Source organism: Nerophis lumbriciformis, linkage group LG18 (assembly GCF_033978685.3).
Source record: "Nerophis lumbriciformis linkage group LG18, RoL_Nlum_v2.1, whole genome shotgun sequence".
NCBI classification, from domain to species: domain Eukaryota; kingdom Metazoa; phylum Chordata; class Actinopteri; order Syngnathiformes; family Syngnathidae; genus Nerophis; species Nerophis lumbriciformis.
In genome coordinates, this window is record NC_084565.2 from 34,398,705 (window position 1) to 34,420,479 (window position 21,775).

General features: G+C 37.6%; 1 protein-coding gene across 1 annotated transcript; it reads left to right on the top strand.

Annotated features, from left to right (window-relative positions):
* The first annotated feature begins 1,451 nt into the window (after window positions 1-1,451).
* Window positions 1,452-21,103, top strand: serpinb1 (serpin peptidase inhibitor, clade B (ovalbumin), member 1). Its single transcript, XM_061978191.2, has 7 exons — window positions 1,452-1,598; window positions 6,373-6,561; window positions 10,457-10,594; window positions 10,656-10,773; window positions 15,349-15,491; window positions 15,575-15,742; window positions 20,556-21,103. The coding sequence occupies exons 2-7, from the start codon at window positions 6,394-6,396 to the stop codon at window positions 20,964-20,966; spliced, it is 1,146 nt and encodes a 381-aa protein (XP_061834175.2). The 5' UTR covers window positions 1,452-1,598; window positions 6,373-6,393; the 3' UTR covers window positions 20,967-21,103.
* The last annotated feature ends 672 nt before the right edge of the window (window positions 21,104-21,775 follow it).

The following is a 21,775-nucleotide window of genomic DNA, read 5'->3' on the forward strand; positions in this document are numbered from 1 at the left end:
ATATATATATATATATATATATATGTGTATATATATATATATATGTGTATATATATATATATATATATGTGTATATACATATATATGTATGTATACGTATATATGTGTGTGTATATATGTATGTATATATATATATATATATATATATATATATATATATATATATATATACGTATATATATATATATATATATATATACATACATATATACACACACACATACATACGTATATACACATACATATATATATACACATACACATACATATATATATATATATATATATATATATATATATGCATTAGTGCCCAAGGCATGGGTAACTTACACATCTGTGAAGGCACCATTAATGCTGAAAGGTACATACAGGTTTTGGAACAACATGCTGCCATCTAAGCGCCGTGTTTTTCATGGACGCCCCTGCTTATTTCAGCAAGACAATGCCAAGCCACATTCAGCACGTGTTACAACAGCGTGACTTCGTAAAAAAAAGAGTGCGGGTACTTTCCTGGCCCATCTGCAGTCCAGACCTGTCTCCCATCGAAAATGTGTGGCGCATTATGAAGCATAAAATACGACAGCGGAGACCCCGGACTGTTGAACGACTGAAGCTCTACATAAAACAAGAATGGGAAATAATTCCACTTTCAAAGCTTCAACAATTAGTTTCCTCAGTTCCCAATCGTTTATTGAGTGTTGTTAAAAGAAAAGGTGATGTAACACAGTGGTGAACATGCCCTTTCCCAACTACTTTGGCACGTGTTGCAGCCATGAAATTCTAAGTTAATTATTATTTGCAAAAAAAAAATAAAGTTTATGAGTTTGAACATCAAATATCTTGTCTTTGTAGTGCATTCAATTGAATATGGGTTGAAAAGGATTTGCAAATCATTGTATTCCGTTTATATTTACATCTAATACAATTTCCCAACTCATATGGAAACGGGGTTTGTACTTTTATCTGTATCAGCAAAATCCTTTTCTAGGTTGGGGACAATTCTAACTAGTCAAAGCATGGGGCTATGGGACCACCTTAAGGAATATTTCAAGTAAAAACAATATTTCAGTGTAATTATTACTAATATGGTCATATTTGTGTACATTTTAATTATTCTGATCCACATCCTGTCTAAAGATGACTACTCGTGATTGTTTTGCTGCTAAAAAAAAAAAGGCTAGAACTATAATAACAACAACTATAAGGACAACGGATGAAAATGAGCTATTGTGCTAATTCCGGCATATTTACATTGTTGCTCTATGTTGATGAATATGCATTGTCCCAATTCAAATAAATAAATAACAAGCCAGTTTTTTGAACGGCTCTTTTATTGACTACACCCGGCTCCTTTTAAAGAGACATAAATCTCATCTCTACTGGAAATTAAAATAAACTCAAATTACCTCAAATAATATTGTTGGAGTTTCTTGTATAGATGGCAGTGATTAATTGCCCAGCCATGAGTCACAGTGACGTCATCGTCACTCTACCTCTGGACGCTTCGGAGCCATTGAGGGGGGGACTCCAACGGAACTTGGTCGGCTTCTTATCGTGTGAACAAAGTAGCAGTAGCGGTCTACGAGGACGTCGAACAGGTAACGTGACATTAATGACAAGTTTGGTCAAAATATCGCACGAATGCGAAGCTAAATGACAATAGCTGGTGTTTACTTTTTCGAGTGATGGGTCGTTTAGAAACGATCAAACTTTTAAAAGTCAACCATCCGGTTCTTTATTGTTTTTTTGTTAATCTCGTCCGTTTTTCTGTTAAAGCCGCGCGACATTGATGAAAATTATTATTAATTATAATGTTGTTATTCAAACAAATATTTGAGTCATAAACAATTTCAAGTAACAACACAATCCAAGGAGCCGTATGGGATTTGAGTCGTGTGTGTGAATCGAGACAGAAAAGCCCACTCCACTAATAGTATGTTAAACATACGAGTGAGCCTTATTTCCGGGTAAGTTCCGCTGGTAGATTTTTGGTTCTAACGGTCAACTTCCGTCGATAAAATTTGACGAAGCCCACCACAATCAGCCATTTATTATCTACTGTTACCAAAACAATGCATAGTATAGAATCCAACGCAGTTTTAAATTGAACGAAAAAACTAACAGCAAAGTTGGAAGAAAACTGGCACAACAGCGCCCTCGTATGGCTGAAAAAAGGCGGGCGAGACAAAGCTGAACATTAATTAAAGGCAGTTCAGGATTTATCCTGTTTTGCATTAAGGCGGGGTTCGGCAAAAGAAAAAGATGAGGAAAAATATATATTTTTTGTTTTAATATTGTTTCTGTAGGAGGACAAACATGACACAAACCTTCCTAATTGTTAGAAATCCCACTGTTTACATTAAACATGCTTCACTGATGAGAGTATTTGGCGCACGACTTTTTGTTCTACTAATTTCGAAAGTCCTTGAACGCACCGTAGTTTGTTTACATGTACAATTTTCCTTGATGCTGCCACAGTGAGACGTGTTTTATGCCACTCCTTCTTTGTCTCGATTTGTCCACCAAACTTTTTTATGCTGTGCGTGAACGCACAAATGTGAGCTTTGTTGATGTTATTGACTTGTGTGGAGTGCTTGCATGACTGCAAGCTAATCGATGCTAACATGCTATTTATGCCAGCTGTATGTACACAGTGCATCATTATGCCTCGTATTTTAGGTATATTTGAGGTAATTTTATTTGCAGTTTACGTTTCCTTCAACTTGGACACACACATCTTTACCTTTGGCCATTCTAAGCCAGTCATTTCCAGGAGTTATCACACCCTCTGAAAGGCCTCCATTTTAGTAATGTTTTCCAATAAAATATGAAGAATAAATATTACATTTCAACATTTCTGTCAACAGAGATTTGCGTCAGCCTGCGACACAAAGTCATTTTGATAGTAGGCTAATATAGACACTTACGTCATGTGTTGTCTTCATTATAACACTTATATAAGACTTTTAGAGTCATTTTGATAGTAGGCTAATATAGCTAATATAGACACTTACGTCATGTGTTGTCTTCATTATAACACTTATATAAGACTTTTAGAGTCATTTTGATAGTAGGCTAATATAGACACATCATGTGTTGCCTTCATTATAACACTTATACAAGACTTTTAAAGTAATTTTGATAGTAGGCTAATATAGCTAATATAGACACATCATGTGTTGCCTTCATTATAACACTTATATACGACTTTTAAAGTAATTTTGATAGTAGGCTAATATAGACACTTACATCAGGTGTTGCCTTCATTATAACACTTATATAAGACTTTTAGTCATTTTGATAGTAGGCTAATATACCTAATATAGACATTTACATCATGTGTTGCCTTCATTATAGCACTTATATAAGACTTTTAAAGTAATTTTGATAGTAGGCTATTATAGCTAATATAGTCACTTACATCATGTGTTGTCTTCATTATAAGACTCATATAAGACTTTTAAAGTAATCTTGATAGTAGGCTAATATAGACACTTACATCATGTGTTGTCTTCATGATAAGACTTTTAAAGTAATTTTGATAGTACGCTAATATAGCTAATATAGACACTTACATCATGTGTTGTCTTCATTATAACACTTATATAAGCCTTTTAAAGTCATTTTGATAGTAGGCTAATATAGACACTTACATCATGTGTTGTCTTCATTATAACACTTATATAAGCCTTTTAAAGTCATTTTGATAGTAGGCTAATATAGACACTTACATCATGTGTTGCCTTCATTATAACACTTATATAAGACTTTTAAAGTCATTTTGATAGTAGGCTATTATAGCTAATATAGATACATCATGTGTTGTCTTCATTATAACACTTATATAAGACCTTTTAAAGTCATTTTGATAACAGGCTAATATAGCTAAGATAGACACTTATGTCATGTGTTGCCTTCATTATAACACTTATATAAGACTTTTAAAGTCATTTTGATAGTAGGCTAATACATCTAATATAGACATTTACATCATGTGTTGCCTTCATTATAACACTTATATAAGACTTTTAAAGTCATTTTGATAGTAGGCTAATATAGACACATCATGTGTTGCCTTCATTATAACACTTATATAAGACTTAAAGTAATTTTGATAGTAGGCTAATATAGACACTTACATCATGTGTTGCCTTCATTATAACACTTACATAAAACTTTTAAAGTCATTTTGATAGTAGGCTAATATAGACACTTACATCATGTGTTGCCTTCATTAAAACACTTAAATAAAGCTTTACATTTTTTGAGGCTCCAGACAGATTTTTTTTTTTTTTTTTTGTCCAATATGGCTCTTTCAACATTTTGGGTTGCCGACCCCTGCATTAAGGGGTCAAATTATGGTACAATGTTGGATTTTTGTCATCATTGCTTGTACAAAGTGGGAATTTATCGTTTAGACTAGAGCAAGGATGTCAAACTGGTTTTCATTGAGGACCACATGGCAGTTATGGCTGCCATCCGAGGGCCGCTTGTAACAGTGAATAAAGTATGAATTTGCCTCTGGATTTCATTATTAATTATATAAATTGTTTTAAGTAGACTGTTGATTTTACAGTAAAAACTTTACATTTACAAAATGTTACTGTAAAATATAGTGTTTTATTTTTTACAACATTCGGTAAATGGTAAAACAGTTTTTTGGGAGGGGGTTTTATGGAAAAAGTTGGCAGCTTAGTTGCCAGAATTTTACTATTAAATGTACAGTGGTTTTTACAACATTACATTGTTAATGAAAAAACAGTAGCAAGTTGTTTTTTTTATTCTGGCAACTAAGCTGCCAGTTTTTCTACCTTAAAAGCAAATGTACCGTCTTTCCAGTTACATTAAAACACCGTTAAGAACAACAATCGTAGATTTTACGGTCAAAAACCGGCAGCTCAGTCAACAAAATTTTAATTCAATTTACAGTAATATGCTGTAAAGAACAACGTAAAATGTAGAGTCATTGTTATGAATTTGATGGGTAGTTTGCTGTAAAGTTAAGTATTTTTATTTAGACAAAAACATGAAAGTATGATGATATACTGTAATATTTGTTGCAATATCGGATACTATTACAATTTAAAAGGTATGCAATTTCAAGCAGGACATATATTTTTTCTGTCATAAAGAAAAAAATCAATATATTTAGTGAGAAAATATGACATACTTTATTGACACTTTATTCCAGGGGTTTGCGGGCCAGATAAAATGATGTTGCGGGCCAGATTTGGCCCCCGGGCCTTGAGTTTGACACCTGTGGTTTATCTGACGAAACTGGGCAGTATCTTTATATTACTTAAAGACTGACATTATGACTCATAGTATTGATGGGAAAAAACAGCAGCAGTCCAAAAGAAACTTGAAATGAATGAAAATATTGATATTGGAATGTCTTTTAATTTTTGTTATCTGTATGCATTTCTAAAAATGTGTTTAGATTAGATTTATTGGTCCCCGTTGGGGAAATTAATTTTCACTGCCGTACATTTAAACAATAGACAATACACATCAGGAACAAAAATAACAAAAATACATTTTCTACTGTAATTATTCTCCTATAAAAAAAATAAGTACATTTAATGTGTGCAAATATATGTGTAATATAGATACAGACTGTGTGTAATTTAGTATTGAAAAAAAATGTGAATTTTCACAAAATGTATATACATACTCAAATAAATACATTTTAGAGTGAAGTTTTTCACAATGGAGGGTGAAGTGGGACAACATTAGATAAATAAATACGTCTTTAAGTAATTACCTTAATGTTTCTTTAGTTAATTATAGTTGGGATTAAGTACAAAAATGTCTTGTTAAATGGGTCATTGATTTATTTGATGTACAATTACTTTTAACCATTTATTTTGATTTGATTCGTGAAATAATTAATTAAAGCATGAAATAATGAGCAAAACAAATACCGTATTTTTCGGACAATAAGTCGCAGTTTTTTTCATAATTTGGCCGGGCTCCAGTGCGACTTATATGTTTTTTTCCTTCTTTATTATGCATTTTCGGCAGGTGCGACTTATACTCCGAAAAATACGGTAGATGCTAAAATAATTTAATGGTATGTCAAGTAAATTAATGACACGTTTAATAACGTCTTCATGCATTTTTCCAATTATAATAAATTGGCCACATGTTTAAGTAATTATCCAAAGATTTATTTATTAATTTGTTAGATAACGACTTCACTTTAAGGGATGTCTGACAGCCGAGATTACTTGACTTTCCAATTGTGTTCTTATTAGTTAATTAAAATGTAATTTAATCACGCTACACTGTCAACAGAAAATTCAGTTTTGGAGTTTTTGCAAAACAACATAGAAGAATATTGTTCTAAAACCCTCCCCTCGCTCGTTACAGGAGAATCCCTCACCATCAACAATGGCCGCCATCAGCGTCTCCAACACCACTTTTGCTCTGGAGTTGTTCCGCACTCTGAGTCAAACAAACCCCACCGGGAACGTCTTTGTCTCGCCCTTCAGCATCAGCTCAGCGCTGGCCATGGTCTACCTGGGAGCCAGGGGCGACACGGCTGCACAGATGGAACAGGTAAACTGCAACTGTATCTCAAATGACTAAACAGCAAATTAAAATGTACCGTATTTTCCGGATTATAAAGCGCACTGCCGATGAATATTCTATTCGTCTATTTTCGATCTTTTTTCATTTATAAGGTGCATTAAAGGAGTCATATTATTATTATTTTTTTCTAAATGTAAAAGACTTCCTTGTGGTCTACATAACATGTAATGGTGGTTCTTTGGTCAAAATGTTGCATAGATGATGTTTTACAAAAATCTTCAAGTCGCTTTCTGACAGTCGCTTCAGGATGCGCCGTTTTGTGGGCGGTCTTATATATGTGGCTCCCCGTCATCTTTGTTGTAGCGGTGTAGCGTGCAAGGACGGGGGTGGAAGAAGTGTCAAAAGATGGCGCTAACTGTTTTAATGACATTCAGACTATACTTCAATCAATAACGGAGCAGCATCTCCTCATCCGGAAACAACAACAAGGAAATGTGTCCCGTGAAAAGCCGTCGGACCGGAACTCTCTAATAACTAAAGTTCCTTGGGTGAATAATGTAAACTCACTACACCGGTATGTTTTAGCGCTTTCATGGCGAGTTTACTGACCGATATAAGTAAGAACTTTACACTACTTTATATTAGAAATGGCAACAGCGGAGGATGAATGTCCCATAACAAGAAGATAGAGGAAAAAGAAGAAGCTTATCGACTACGGTGTCTGCACGGACAACAAAGGCGGACGCGCGCAATTTTTCAGGATTCATGCAGATCCCAAATACAGATCAGCAGGTACCAGAAGGCAAGAAAAGTTGCTTTTGTATAATATTGCGAAACAAAACGCCAGATAATATGTCTTAATAATACTCGTATGTTTAATGCGCCGACATCCATCAAGCGGTGCGACTTCATAGCTTACCAAAGTCGTACTAAAACATTCTTGATAGATTTTTGAGCGCTGTGTGTAATGTTATATAGATTCTCAATGGAACATATAAAATGTTGGTGTTGTTTACTTGAGTCATATTGCAATCATATTGCAGTCTACACGTATCTCCTATATTTAACTGCCATTTACTGGTCACACTTATCATTACACCATGTATTGCGTCACATTAGTGCCAAAAATCCGAGCGCATAAAAACTGTTATCGCGCGCTGATTCTCCACTTCGTGCGCGCACGACATTCTTTTGCGCGCGTGTGGTGCCTTTTTGCGCGCGCGCGGTGCCTTTCTGTGCGCGCGCGGTGCCTTTCTGCGCGCGCGCGACGCCTTTCTGCGCGCTCTCTGTGTACTCCTGGCATCTCTCCTCGCGCTGTCATGTTTCTTTTTGGCACTTTGGGGGCGGGTATGCTTAGACGGCCCCTTCTTTCTGATTGGCTGTGAGCATTTTTCATATGACCAATCATTCTCCAGTGTAGCAACGTTGTAGCCATCTTACCTCGGACATCTAGCCTCAATCATTACATTGATGTCAATGGTACATGTACTAATTAAATTACCATAACTTGCTCGATTTTCGACCAATTTACAAACGGTTTGCCTTGTTACAAATCTTATTACATGTAGATATGACATAGGATGCTGTACCTGTTGAAATTACCTCTTTCGCTTTAAAAAAAAAAAAAGACTTAATTGTGCAACATAGTTGTTTAGGGTCAGTGTTAGTCAGTTCTCTGATTATTTTAAACTGTTTCAGAATACATTATTAAAAGGCTATTTTTAACATTTTAAAAACAAAATCATTTCATTAATTTTATGGCTGAATCAAAAGAAATTCCATAAATTAGAAAACAAATGTTCAAGAAGAAGTGAAAATATAAAATAATGTTATGGTTGGATGTTATTGCTGGTGGACCAGTTCTGGCTGAAAGATGTGATTATGGTGTTTGTTGTCTTATTATTTATTTGGGTCACATTTTGTATTACCCTGTATTGTGTTTATGTGGTATGAAATAACCTTCATCAGCGCGCGACATTTTTTTATCCACTTCTTCCTCCGTAAATCTTGATACATATTGACGATGACCCGCCCTGCTATACTTCTGATTGGCTCTGAGCATTTTTCAGCATTTTTCGCCTGACCAATTAGAAAGAAGGGGCCGTCTAAGCATACCCGCCCCCAAAGTGCCAAAAAGAAACATGACAGCGCGAGGAGAGATGCCAGGAGTACACAGAGAGCGCGCAGAAAGGCGTCGCGCGCGCGCAGAAAGGCACCGCGTGCGCACAGAAAGGCACCGCGCGCGCGCAAAAAGGCACCACACGCGCGCAAAAGGGTGTCGCGCGCGCACGAAGTGGAGAATCAGCGCGCGATAACAGTTTTTATGCGCTCGGATTTTTGGCACTAATGAGACGCCATAACCATGTACAAAAATAAAATAGCTTCGAGGTCGGTAAGCAAAACCAGATTTTTTTCCGTACATTAGGCGCTTCAAGTTATAAGGCGCACTGTCGAGTTTTGAGGGGAAAAAAATATAATCTATGTGCGCCTTATAGTCTGGAAATACGGTACACACTTTTAACAGATGGCCATTAAAAATAATCACTTTATCTGATATTAAACTTGTTTTTGAAAAACCCAGATTTGACTAAAACTACAACACCGGCTTTTTTTTAATTTTTATAAATGGTTGATTTATATAGGCTAGTAAGGTAAAGTTGTGTACCTGACACCTCTGATGAAGGCTGCAGAAGCAAGGTAGCCGAAACTTGTCAGGTACAAAACTTTCAATCAATCAATCAATGTTTATTTATATAGCCCTAAATCACAAGTGTCTCAAAGGGCTGCACAAGCCACAACGACATCCTCTGTACAAAGCCCACATAAGAGCAAGGAAAAACTCACCCCAGTGGGACGTCGATGTGAATGACTATGAGAAACCTTGGAGAGGACCCCGCATATGTGGGTAAACCCCCCCCCCCCCCTCTAGGGGAGACCGAATGCAATGGATGTCGAGTGGGTCTGACATTAATATTGTGAGAGTCCAGTCCATAGTGGATCCAACATAATAGTAAGAGTCCAGTCCATAGTGGGGCCAGCAGGACACCATCTCGAGCGGAGACGGGTCAGCAGCGTAGAGATGTTCCTCCCACCCCCTCCACAAGGAAGAGGGGAGCAGAGGAGAAAAGAAAAGAAACGGCAGATCAACTGGTCTAAAAGTCAAATCAACTTTATTTATAAAGCACATTTAAAATTTACCACAGGGGTAGCCAAAGTGCTGTACAATGAGCAGGTTAAAAGATAAAACGAGTACCGAGCAAACACAACACAACACAAAAGGGGGTCTATTTAAAGGCTAGAGTATACAAATGAGTTTTAAGATGGGACTTAAATGCTTCTACTGAGGTAGCATCTCTAATTGTTACCGGGAGGGCATTCCATAGTACTGGAGCCCGAATAGAAAACGCTCTATAGCCCGCAGACTTTTTTTGGGCTCTGGGAATCACTAATAAGCCGGAGTTCTTTGAACGCAGATTTCTTGCCGGGACATATGGTACAATACAATCGACAAGATTACCTTACTAGCCTATATAAATCAACCATTTATAAATGCACATCAGTAGGCTAAATGAACCTCTTCAACATACAACAACGGCTAATTTTTCAGTTGTACTGCCGTTGATTCCTGCATAGTTTGAGATTTAAAGATATTTTCTTTTGCATTCATGGGAAAATCCGCCATTCTGTGCTTTCAATAATATTGTAAAGCTGTCTTGGTGGAACCTGCAAGGCATGCTGGGAATATTATAAGTTAGTATAAAATGGTATTCTTGTGCATCTATATTAGTATGGGTGTGCCTAATATTTGCATGTGATCTGAGAGAATAATTGACTGTACTGCAGATCAATCAAACATTTGCTTTTCCCTTTTTCCTGTTTGTGATCCGATTATAAAAGTACCTGCTTTGAAATCTTCCCCTAGGCCCTGTCCTTCAGGTCCGGCGAGGGCATCCACGCGGACTTCCAGACACTCAACGAGGACATCAATTCACCGTCTGCAACGTACATCCTGAAAGTGGCCAACCGTCTTTACGGAGAAAAGACATCAAAATTTATCGCTGTGAGTTTTCGGCATAAAGTCACGGAGGAAATTCCACCGACCAGCAATTATTGGTTCGCAGGAATTCCTTGATGCCACACTCAAGTACTACAAGGCAGACCTGAAGGCCGTGGATTTCATCGGGGCTTCGGAGGCTTGTCGAGCAGAGATTAACAGCTGGGTGGAGCAGCAGACGGAAAGTGAGTTCTGTAAAATAATCAACACTCACACTCGGGGTATTTGACTGATGGCTGTATGTACAAAACCCAAAACCAGTGAAGTTGGCATGTTGTGTAAATGGTAAATAAAAACAGAATACAGTGATTTGCAAATCCTTTTCAACTTATATTCAATTGAATAGACTGCAAAGACAAGATATTTAATGTTCCAACTGAGAAACTTGTTTTTTTTTTTGCAAATAATCATTAACTTAGAATTTAATGGCAGCAACACATTGCAAAAATGTTGTTACAGGGGCATTTTTACCACTGTGTTACATGGCCTTTCCTTTTAACAACACTCAGTAAACGTTTGGGAACTGAGGAGACCAATTTTTGAAGCTTTACAGGTTTACTATGAAGCCACACTGTTGTAACACGTGGCTTGGCATTGTCTTGCTGAAATAAGCAGGGGTGTCCATGATAACGTTGCTTGGATGGCTACATATGTTGCTCCAAAACCTGTATGTACTTTTTAGCATTAATGGTGCCTTCACAGATGTGTGAGTTACCCACTGATGTCGCTTTTTGACGCAGTACCGCCTGAGGGATCGAAGGTCCGTAATATCATCGCTTACGTGCAGTGATTTCTCCAGATTCTCTGAACCTTTTGATGATTTTACGGACCGTAGATGGTGCAATCCCTAAATTCCTTGCAATAGCTGGTTGAAGAATTATGTTCTTAAACTGTTGGACAATTTGTTCACGCATTTGTTGACAAAGTGGTGACCCTCGCCCCATCCTTGTTTGTGAATGACTGAGCATTTCAAAGAAGCTGCTTTTATACCCAATCATGGCACCCACCTGTTCCCAATTAGCCTGTTCACCTGTGGGATGTTCCAAATAAGTGTTTGATGAGCATTCCGCAACTTTCTCAGTCTTTTTTGCCACTTGTGCCAGCTTCTTTGAAACATCTTGCAGGCATCAAATTCCAAATCAGCTAAAAATGCAAAAAATAACGTTTTCCAGTTCGAACGTTACATATATCGTCTTTTCAGTCTATTCAATTGAATATAAGTTGAAAAGGATTTGCAAATCATTGTATTCTGTTTTTATTTACCATTTACACAACGTGCCAATTTCACTGGTTTTGGAGTAATTGTTTGAGTAATGTGATTAAAAGGACACCACATTGGTCGATCGTCAAATTTTTTATGCAAAATAACAAAACTGACAGAATAAAATTCATATTTTCTGAAAATAAATCTATATTGCTTTTATTGTGGGTATGACATCGTAGCGGCCCACTAGTTCAGTTCAAAACTTGGGAGACAAATATTTTTCCACAGAGAAACTTAGACCACTGTAAACACCTTGGCAGATCCTTGCCTTGATAATTTAACCTTGCTCACAAACATAAAACACTGAAGTCCAAACTTTACATAACTGAGGCGTCCCTCAAGGCACTTATTTAAGTCCTCTTTCTTTTTGACAACACCACATTGTTGTCGCAATGTGGTTTACGTAACTACGGTGTTGCTGTAGTTACTTCAGATGCGGTCTGCAGTCATTTGTTCAACTTCTTATTATACTAGTGGCGTTCCTCAAGGTTCCATTTTAGGTCCTCTCTTTTTCATCTTTTGGACTATTTAACTGGTGGCCCTTAAAACCAGCAAAGCGCTCCTGTCGGTCTGACAAAATAAATAGGCCAGGATCAAATGTCCACTGTAGAGGACACTGGTTCTGCGGAATATAAAAAAATAAGACTAATAGTGAAGCTCCCCCATCCTTTAGTTGAACAATTTAGTTGAATTCCCATGTTTTACAGAATATAAATAAATATACAGTACAGGCCAAAAGTTTGGACACACCTTCTCATTTCAATGCCTTTTCTTTATTTTCATGACGATTGTCACTGAAGGCATCAAAACTATGACACCTCTTGAAGCTCATGGAGAGAATGCCAAGAGTGGGCAAAGCAATACACTGCAAAAAGTCAGTGTTCAAAAACAAGAAAAAAAAATACAAAAATTAAGGGTATTTTATTTGAACTAAGCAACATTATCTGCCAATAGAACAAGAAAATTCGGCTTGTCGAGACTTTCCAAAACAAGTAAAATTAGCTAACCTCAATGAACCAAAAAATACCTTAAAATAAGTATATTCTCACCAATAACACTTTTCTTGGTAGGAAAAAAAAGAGACCTTTTTGTTCAATATGTTGAAAAATATTCTTAAATTAAGTAAATGCTAGTGCCATTATCTTGACATAATGATATGCGCTCGGCATCATGATTTTTTTTCATGCCAGAAGTAAGAAATTATTACTTAAAAAAAGTAGTTTTATACTTGTGAGTGTTGATGACACAGCTTTGCAACAGTTGATATTCAGTTTCAAGCATGTTTTACTCAATATAGGTCATCAAATCTCAGCAACAAGCTGTAATATCTTACTGAGATCATTTAGGACCAAAACCCTTAAAACAAGTAAAACACTCTAACATAAAATCTGCTTAGTGAGAAGAATTATCTTATCAGACAGAAAATAAGCAAATATCACCCTTATTTGAGATATTTAATCTTACTTAGATTTCAGTTTTTGCAGTGTAATCAGAGCAAAGGGTGGCCATTTTGAAGAAACTAGAATATAAAACATGTTTTCAGTTATTTCACCTTTTTTTTTGTCAAATACATAACTCCACATGTGTTCATCCATAGTTTTGATGCCTTCAGTGACAATCTACAATGTAAATAGTCATGAAAATAAAGAAAACTCATTGAATAAGGTGTGTCCTCACTTTTGGCCTGTACGTCACTCCAGACGTACGATATTTATTGTACTTCTACGATTAATATTTAAAAAATGTGTACAAATGTATGATATCTTGAGCCCTTAAGTACATCCTATTAGCAAACGTTTTTCCAGTAGTAATGCTAGTTTAAAAAAACAGGAAAATGAAAAAGTAGTCACTGTCTTGCGCATGTCTTAAAATAATCAAAGATTTGACGATACAATTCAGAGGAGTCTGATTGGATATGAACGTCGAGGTTGAATCGTCGGATGTTAAACCCACCCTTTTCCTCTCCGTGGGAGGCAGGTGAGGTAATATAAGCAGGGGCGCCACATCCAGTATGTGTGTTGGGAGGATACGTACAAATAGTAGTAAAATATTAGTGTGTACTGCGGACAAATAGTTTTTGGAGCGCCTTCTGTTGTGACGTTGGCCTCCCAAATCCCCTATTATAAACCTCGCCGCCAACCGCAATGGGTCTGATCGCCTAAAATTGGACAGTGCTGGGACTCAAAGGTAACGATCCTTTCGCAAGTTCCCATACAGAAACTTTCTTACGACTATTCCTTCCTCTGTTTGGTCAAGTTTAATGTCTTCTTGTTTTGTTCACTTTATTGAAATACTGTATTCCTTTTATAAGTACAGTTAATCCACTTTGGAGTATTCATGCTTAAGTGCTAGAACACATCCATGTGATGTTAGTGACACCTAGTGGCCAGTCGGTGTACACTACACCACAAGTCCCCAACCTTTTTTTTGCACCAGGGACCGGTTTAATGTAGGCTTTATTTTCACAGTCCGCCCTTCCACGTGTGGAAAATAAATACAACAGCAATAAGTACATGAAGAATACAACTTAGCAGATGGAAATAAGCCTTTGGCTACAATCTGGCATATTTTCCATTGTATATGTTTATTAATGTGCATATATATAATGTTAAAATAAGATATAACAAATGGTTACTTCCTCAAAGGAGTTTATATTGCACGTCTGTGAACAAGCTTATTAGTGTGTCTAGTGGGCAGGTGAAAGTTATCCATCTATCCATTTTCTACCGCTTGTCCCTCTCTGGGTCGAGGGTGGTGCTGGAGCTTATCCCAGCTGCATTCGGGCGGAAGGCGGGGTACACCCTGGACTATGTTTATGCGTGACGGCCTGGTACCGGTCCCTAGACCGGTGGTTAGGGACCACTGCAATACAACATAATCATCAGCTGTTTATTTATCCTGAACAAATAACTATGAGCATCTTTAATCGAAGACAGCCCTATTTCGCCTATAAAGTGCTCTGAAAACATCCAAAAACCTCCATCAACGTTTTATATACATTTTGTGAGTATATACAGTATGTAATGGAGCAACAGGCACATCCATAATAACTTGCATTCATTTCACAAATGCATTACAACGTTCGCTATTTCCTTCAACAACTACTACTACTAATCATGGCAGACTTCATAAGAGCCAACAAAAGCAACTATGGGACAAATGATGATCCAGAACTCTATATTTTTGAGCATGAATATAAGGAGGATGAAGTTAGACGCAGATCCTGTTTTAGTGTCGCACAAAGCATTATGTATAGCTAAGTGCTGAACAAGAAATACTAACTACGAACATAATGTCTATGAATGTTCTCATTCGTCCAGGTCATTGTCGTCTTAGGGCGTTCAATCGCTCACAACTGGAGTGTTTGGTTTGTCTTAGAAGACGCTTCATCAGTTCGTGCTCATAGACTTAGATTGGTCAGATCTAGTCTAGCGGCTGGTGCGTAAACCCCAAATATAACATTGACTTCTTGCTTTGTCTCGTGCATTGTTGTCAGATAAGATTAAAGATCTCCTGAAGCCAGGAACTCTCAGCGCGACGACAAGACTAGCTCTGGTCAATGCCATCTACTTCAAAGGCAACTGGAAGCACATGTTCAACCCAGGCAACACCTGTGAACAGCCCTTTAAAGTCAATCAGGTGAAAAAAAATGATCCGCGTGTCTCACACAGATGGTTTATTATAAAGCAATGACTCTTACGTCGGTGTTTGATATTTGTCAGAATGTGACCACGAAGGTGCAAATGATGTATCTGAAGGAGAAACTTCCGTACAACTACATCCCTGAGCTGGGTCTGCAGATCCTAGAGATGCCATACAAAGGTGATGAGCTCAGCATGGTCATCCTGCTTCCGGAGGAGTCTACTGATGGTTCCAACCCGCTGCTGAAGGTACGCAACACTACAACAACGACCTTCATGCTCAGATGATCTGGTTGGAACTTATTAGGTTACCGTATTTTCCGGACCATAAGGCGCACTGCCGATGAATAGTCTATTTTTGATCTTTTTTCATATATAAGGTGCATTAACCTCTTAAGGCCCAAGCTGTTTGTTTACATGCTTTTTTTTATTTCTCTTTGCTATTTGGGCTTATTGGACCCTAATTAGAATAAAAAACTAAGAATCATCTTTTGATATGATGTACTTAGTCCATAAGTACACCAACGTGTACTTTATGTTTAGTGACATGCTAATTCTTATTTTTACACTTTTTTTCCAAATTCCATTGTATGTTATACTCTTCTGACACCACCAGATGGCAGTATAAGTGTCCACATAAGCGGCCATAAGACCCGAATTCAGCAGTGTACACAATTTTGGAAATAAGAGCTAAAAGGTGCTGTCCAAGCACGTGGCCACTAAGCCTTTAGAGGTTTTAAAGGAGTCCTATTAATATTTTTTCTAAATGGAAAACACTTCTTTGTGGTCTACAAAACACGTAATGGTGGTTCTTTGGTCAAAATGTTGCATAGATGATGTTTTACAGATCATCTTCAAGTCGCTTTCTGACAATCGCTGCCGGATGCACCGTTTTGTGGGCGGTCTTATTTCCGTGGCTCACCTTCGGCAGCGTCTTCTCTCCGTCATCTTTGTTGTAGCGATGTAGCGTGCAAGGACGGGAGTGGAAGAAGTGTCAAAAGATGGAGCTAACTGTTTTAATGACGTTCAGACTTCACTTCAATCAATAACGGAGCAGCATCTCCTCATCCGTGGCTCACTAGTGCAACAACAAGGCCGGAAATGTGTCCCGCGAAAAAACGTCCGACCGGAACTCTCTAATAACTAAAGTTCCTTGAGTGAATAATGTAAACTCACTACACCGGTATGTTTTAGCGCTTTCATGGCGAGTTTACTGACAGATATAAGTAAGAACTTTACACTACTTTATATTAGAAATGGCAACAGTGGAGGATGAATGTCCCACAACAAGAAGATTGAGAAAAAGAAGAAGCTTATCGACTACGGTGTTGCCACGTACTACAAAGGCGGATTTTCAGGACTTATGCAGATCCCAAATACAGATCAGCAGGTAGGAGAAGGTAAGAGAAATTGCTTTTGCATAATATTGCGAAACAGATAATATGTCTCACCTTATACACACACCATAATAATACTTGGATGTTTAATGTGCCGACAATCCATCAAGCGGTGCGGCTTCATAGCTTACCAAAGTCGTACTCAAACATTTTGATAGATTTTTGAGCGCCGTGTGTAATGTTCTATATTTTAAATGGAACATAAAATGTTGGTGTTGTTTACTTGAGTCATATTGCAGTCTACACATATCTCTTATGTGTGACTGCCATGTATATGTATACATGGATATATATATCTATATATATATGTTTATATATATGTGTATGTCACGTTATCGATGGGAAAATGCATTTTTAGACACTATGATTTGCCTGAGTGGCTAGGAGACTCCGAGAGTATCAAGCGGTAGAAAATGGATTACAAAGTACAGATTTTTAAAAATAACAATAAAAAAAATTATTTAATTTTTAAAAAAATTTTTTTTAGCTTGAGACTTTACGCGGGCCAAAGATCTGGCCCGTGGGCCGTAGTTTGGGGACCCCTGGTCTACCGCCTCCCCGAACAGCGCATCCTCAGTGTGCTAAAATGGTTTCTGTTGTCCCCAGATTGCGATCACACGCAGGTTGGAGAGCACAATAAGATGAATGTGGGGGACACATAATGGCAGTAGTACACACAAATAACTAATTTAAATGGGGCAGTCTGCACCACTTTTCAATTGTACACACAGTCTTAGTAGATCACGAGCAACACGCCCACGAGTATACAGTTTGCACACACACATGGTATTTTGGTCTTAGTAGTTCAGGCCCATAGTGTCACACAGAACAGCCCTCAAGGTGTGAGGTATTTACGAGCGGCACCCGCCCCAAATCTCAACAAGATAAGCCGAGCACAGAACCTGTTTCTATGGAAACCTGAGTCAAATGGAACAAAGGACTAAACCCCCTTCTTGGTGAGAGTAATTCTGCTCTTAAGAGGGAGGAGAAGACATTTTGAGAGGAGCCCTGTGCTGACATGTCTCCCTTTTTTGGTGTCCGCCGGAATTGTACATCATTGCAGTGTTGGCGCGGGGAATTTTCAAAAGTCATGAAAATGGGGTCCCACTTTTTTGCAAGCGTTTTGAAAACAAATGATAAATGTATGCATTATCCTGTTATATCTCACATTCTATATTGTGTTTTGGAAAAAGGTTGTCATAAACGTTACGTCATTCATTAAAAAAATAATAACAAATAAAAAATGTTATGCATACGTAAATGTATTCAGTTATAAACATTCATTAATTTTCTTCTTTCCTTCATGCATCTAAACTTTACCGCTGCCGGTAGCATTTTCTATATTTTTATTTAATAAGTTGTAGGTGTATTTATTTCAGTATAAAAGTGTTTTGCTTCGGTCATGAAATGATGACAATGGTGTGCCAGGGCATACATACATTATTTATTTAACAATTAAATCTTTAGAGTCTAATCAACTTCAGATCTATCCGTCAATTCTAAATTGTTTTTTTTTATGTTGTTTTTTTGTTTCTTTGTTTTCTGCCCTTTTTGTCAAAGAAAACTATGTTTTTTTTATGGCAAACACAAGAAATATGCAAAATCTTCCACAAAAAAACCTTTTTCAAAGTGGAATATTCGATGTGAGGTAATCAGAGCCTTGGATAGGTCAATCATTCATAAAAACATTGATTTTTATTCAATATTATGTTTTGAGAAATGACAGTTTTAATGAAAAAAAACAGCTTTGTTTTATTAGTCAACATTGCAACTTTTTCTAAATTACTTTTCACCTCTAAGCTTTTTTATTCCACTTTTGTTAATTTTTATAGTATTTTTAGAATGTGCCGTTGGCCTTTAAAACATTAGCTGTGGGCCGCGAATGGCCTCCGGGCCACAATTTTGACACCTCTGCTATAGATAATAAAAAATAAAATCTGATAAGTCTGTCGATAAAAAGCAGAGCCTGGCGACGCATGCGCGTTTATCATAACCATACTTGCCAACCTTGAGACCTCCGATTTCGGGAGGTGGGGGCGTGGTCTGGGGTGGGGCGGGGCGTGGTTGGGGGCGTGGTTAAGAGGGGAGGAGTATATTGACAGCTAGAATTCACCAAGTCAAGAATTTCATACATGTATATATATATATATTCATCCTGAAAATATGCAAACAAAACTGTGTTTAGATAATTGATACTTCAAACTTGCATAAATAAATATTAAGGAATATAACATAATTTGGCTTCTGAGAATTTCAAAATGTAATGAATAAAATGCTAAAGTTGTTGATAAACAAGCAATTATTTTGATAATTAAATATGGTCATTTTAAATGAATTATTATGATAATTTAAAATCAATTATTTCAAATATGTTTATTTTAATGTATAATTCTATGGCTGGATGTAATAAGGAGTCAGGAAAAAATACAAATAAAAATACAATTAATTTTGATGTTTTTAGCAAAATATAGTAAACATGTATTTAGTTTTTTTTTTAAATTAATAAATATATTTATTTTTAGGTAAGATAAACATAATAATACAATTTATCTCTAGTCTGGATGATTTAGTTCTTGTCACCCTGTTGTCCTCCCGTCATGAAAAAAGGCTGTCCTCACTCAGGTCCGCATGGAGCTGGAGGGGGCGTGGCTTCCAGCTCCGGCTGAAAATCGGGAGATTTTCGGGAGAATATTTGTCCCGGGAGGTTTTCGGGAGAGGCGCTGAATTTCGGGAGTCTCCCGGAAAATTCAGGAGGGTTGGCAAGTATGATCATAACGCACAGTCAGCATCTCTGCTTCAAACAATGACGGTGATGACGTCACTGTCAGCTGATGCTAACTTGTCAGCCACTTCTACAAGAGACTCCTTTTGAACACTCCTCGCACATTAACTTCAAAAGGCACATATTTGCCCCGTTTGTTGACCTGCAAAGTATGTTTTTGGGCTGGAGGAGTCTGGTCGGGTGCTGGGTAGCTTGAAGCTAACAGCGGGAGATAAAAGAGAAGTTTCCACGGACTCACAAAGACTAAAACAAGTCATTTACTGGAGCGATGGCACAGGATGAAGTTAAAAAAGTTGACTTTACACTCACCTTAGTGTTTACCATGAAGTCTTTCTTTTGACAGCCCCTCGCGGTAAAGTTGTCCAAGTGCAAACTGAGGGCAGTATTTGTCATTGATAAAACTTTTGACGAATCAAAATTTAAGAAATTGTACCGGAAATTTCATTACTTTGAAAACGACCAATAAAAACGCGGTGAAGTGTGGACTTACGAAAATGCGCGTCCTTTCTGATTTCAATGCGTAAAACGACACAAAGTGCGTTAACGCCAACAGTGTGTAGACAGAAGTTTAATAAAACTTTGCGCGAATCAAAATTTACGACCAATAAAAACGCAATAAACGGGGACGGATATTTCACCCGGCAAATATAAACAAAACAAAAAACCGGCGGAAAGCGATAATCGATTAAAAAACACAAGCAAACCGGAGTTTTGAGCCGAAAAAGGCTGTCGGTAAAAAAAAAAAAACGCTTACCGGTACCTCTGGAAACGCGTCCTTTCAGATTTCAATGCGTAAAAAGACACAAAAAGCGCGTTAACGCCTTAACAGTGTTTTTGCTTCGATCAATCACACTGTGCTCCTTCTTCTTTCCTCTCCATGCAGCTAGAAAAGGAGCTTACTCACTCCACGCTGAGCGAGTGGACCAAGAGGGACAACATGGACGTCTACACCGACGTGGTCGTTCACCTGCCCAAGTTCAAGCTGGAGGAGGAGTACGAGTTGAACGAACCCCTGGCCAAACTGGGCATGACAAACGTGTTTTGCGCCGCCAAGGCCGACCTTTCCGGAATGAACGGCGAGGGAAGACTGTCCTTGTCCACGGTGGCCCACAAGGCCTTCGTGGAGGTGAACGAGGAGGGCAGCGAGGCCGCCGCAGCCACCGCCGGTATCGCGTCTTTCTGCATGCTAATGAGGGAGGAACACTTTAACGCAGACCACCCCTTCCTCTTCTTCATCAGGCACAATAAGTCCAAGTCTGTCCTCTTCCTCGGCAGGTTCTCCTCTCCCCAATAGAGACAACTCAAATCCATGAAGAAAGAGTTTTGGAAAATTTCATTTTTCTCAATCCATACTAGGGTTGTCCCGGTACCAAACTGTATTTCGATACTTTTCTAAATAAAGGGGACCACAAAAAATGGCATTATTGGCTTCATTTTAACAAAAAATCTTAGGGTACATTAAACAAATGTTTATTATTTTGTCCTTAAATAAAATAGTGAACATACAAGACAACTTGTCTTTTAGTAGTAAGTAAACAAACAAAGGCTCCTAATTAGTCTGCTGACATATGCAGTAATATATTGTGTCATTTATCATTCTATTCATTTGTCAAAATTATGAAGGACAAGCTGTAAAAAATGTATTATTAATCCACTTGTTCATTTACTGTTAACATCAAAGAATCTTAAGAAACTTCTCTATGACTTTAGCTCTGGACTTCTTCTGTGTGTTTGAGGTTGCCATTACTGCCACAAGTGGTGGAACAGTGTATTACAACTGAGTACCACTGCAGCCTCTACGGACCACAGCTAAGAAACATATACTTTTATGGCACCCATGGTTAGGAAACACTGGTATAAAAATATCGACCAAAAAGGTTGGGGACCCCTGTACTAAGGAGTTCTTAACCTCTTTGACCATGGGCGCCAACTTTTCCACTATAGAGGGCCCCGGAGCCCACTCAAATATTAACACTGAAATAGTCATCTTACACCTGATTTTAATCATGTTCAATAATTATATCTAACCTACTTACAGTTTACAACCTTGTCAAACATTATTATTTATTTAACATATAAACCTTAGACTTACAGTAGGTCAGG

What these genes read in the sequence shown, in the direction of transcription:
- serpinb1 (XM_061978191.2), top strand. Translation starts at nt 6,394, where the DNA reads ATGGCCGCCATCAGCGTCTCCAACACCACTTTTGCTCTGGAGTTGTTC. An exon ending in AGACATCAAAATTTATCGCT is followed by an intron (nt 10,595 to 10,655) that starts GTGAGTTTTCGG and finishes ATTGGTTCGCAG; the next exon opens with GAATTCCTTGATGCCACACT. An exon ending in GGTGGAGCAGCAGACGGAAA is followed by an intron (nt 10,774 to 15,348) that starts GTGAGTTCTGTA and finishes CATTGTTGTCAG; the next exon opens with ATAAGATTAAAGATCTCCTG.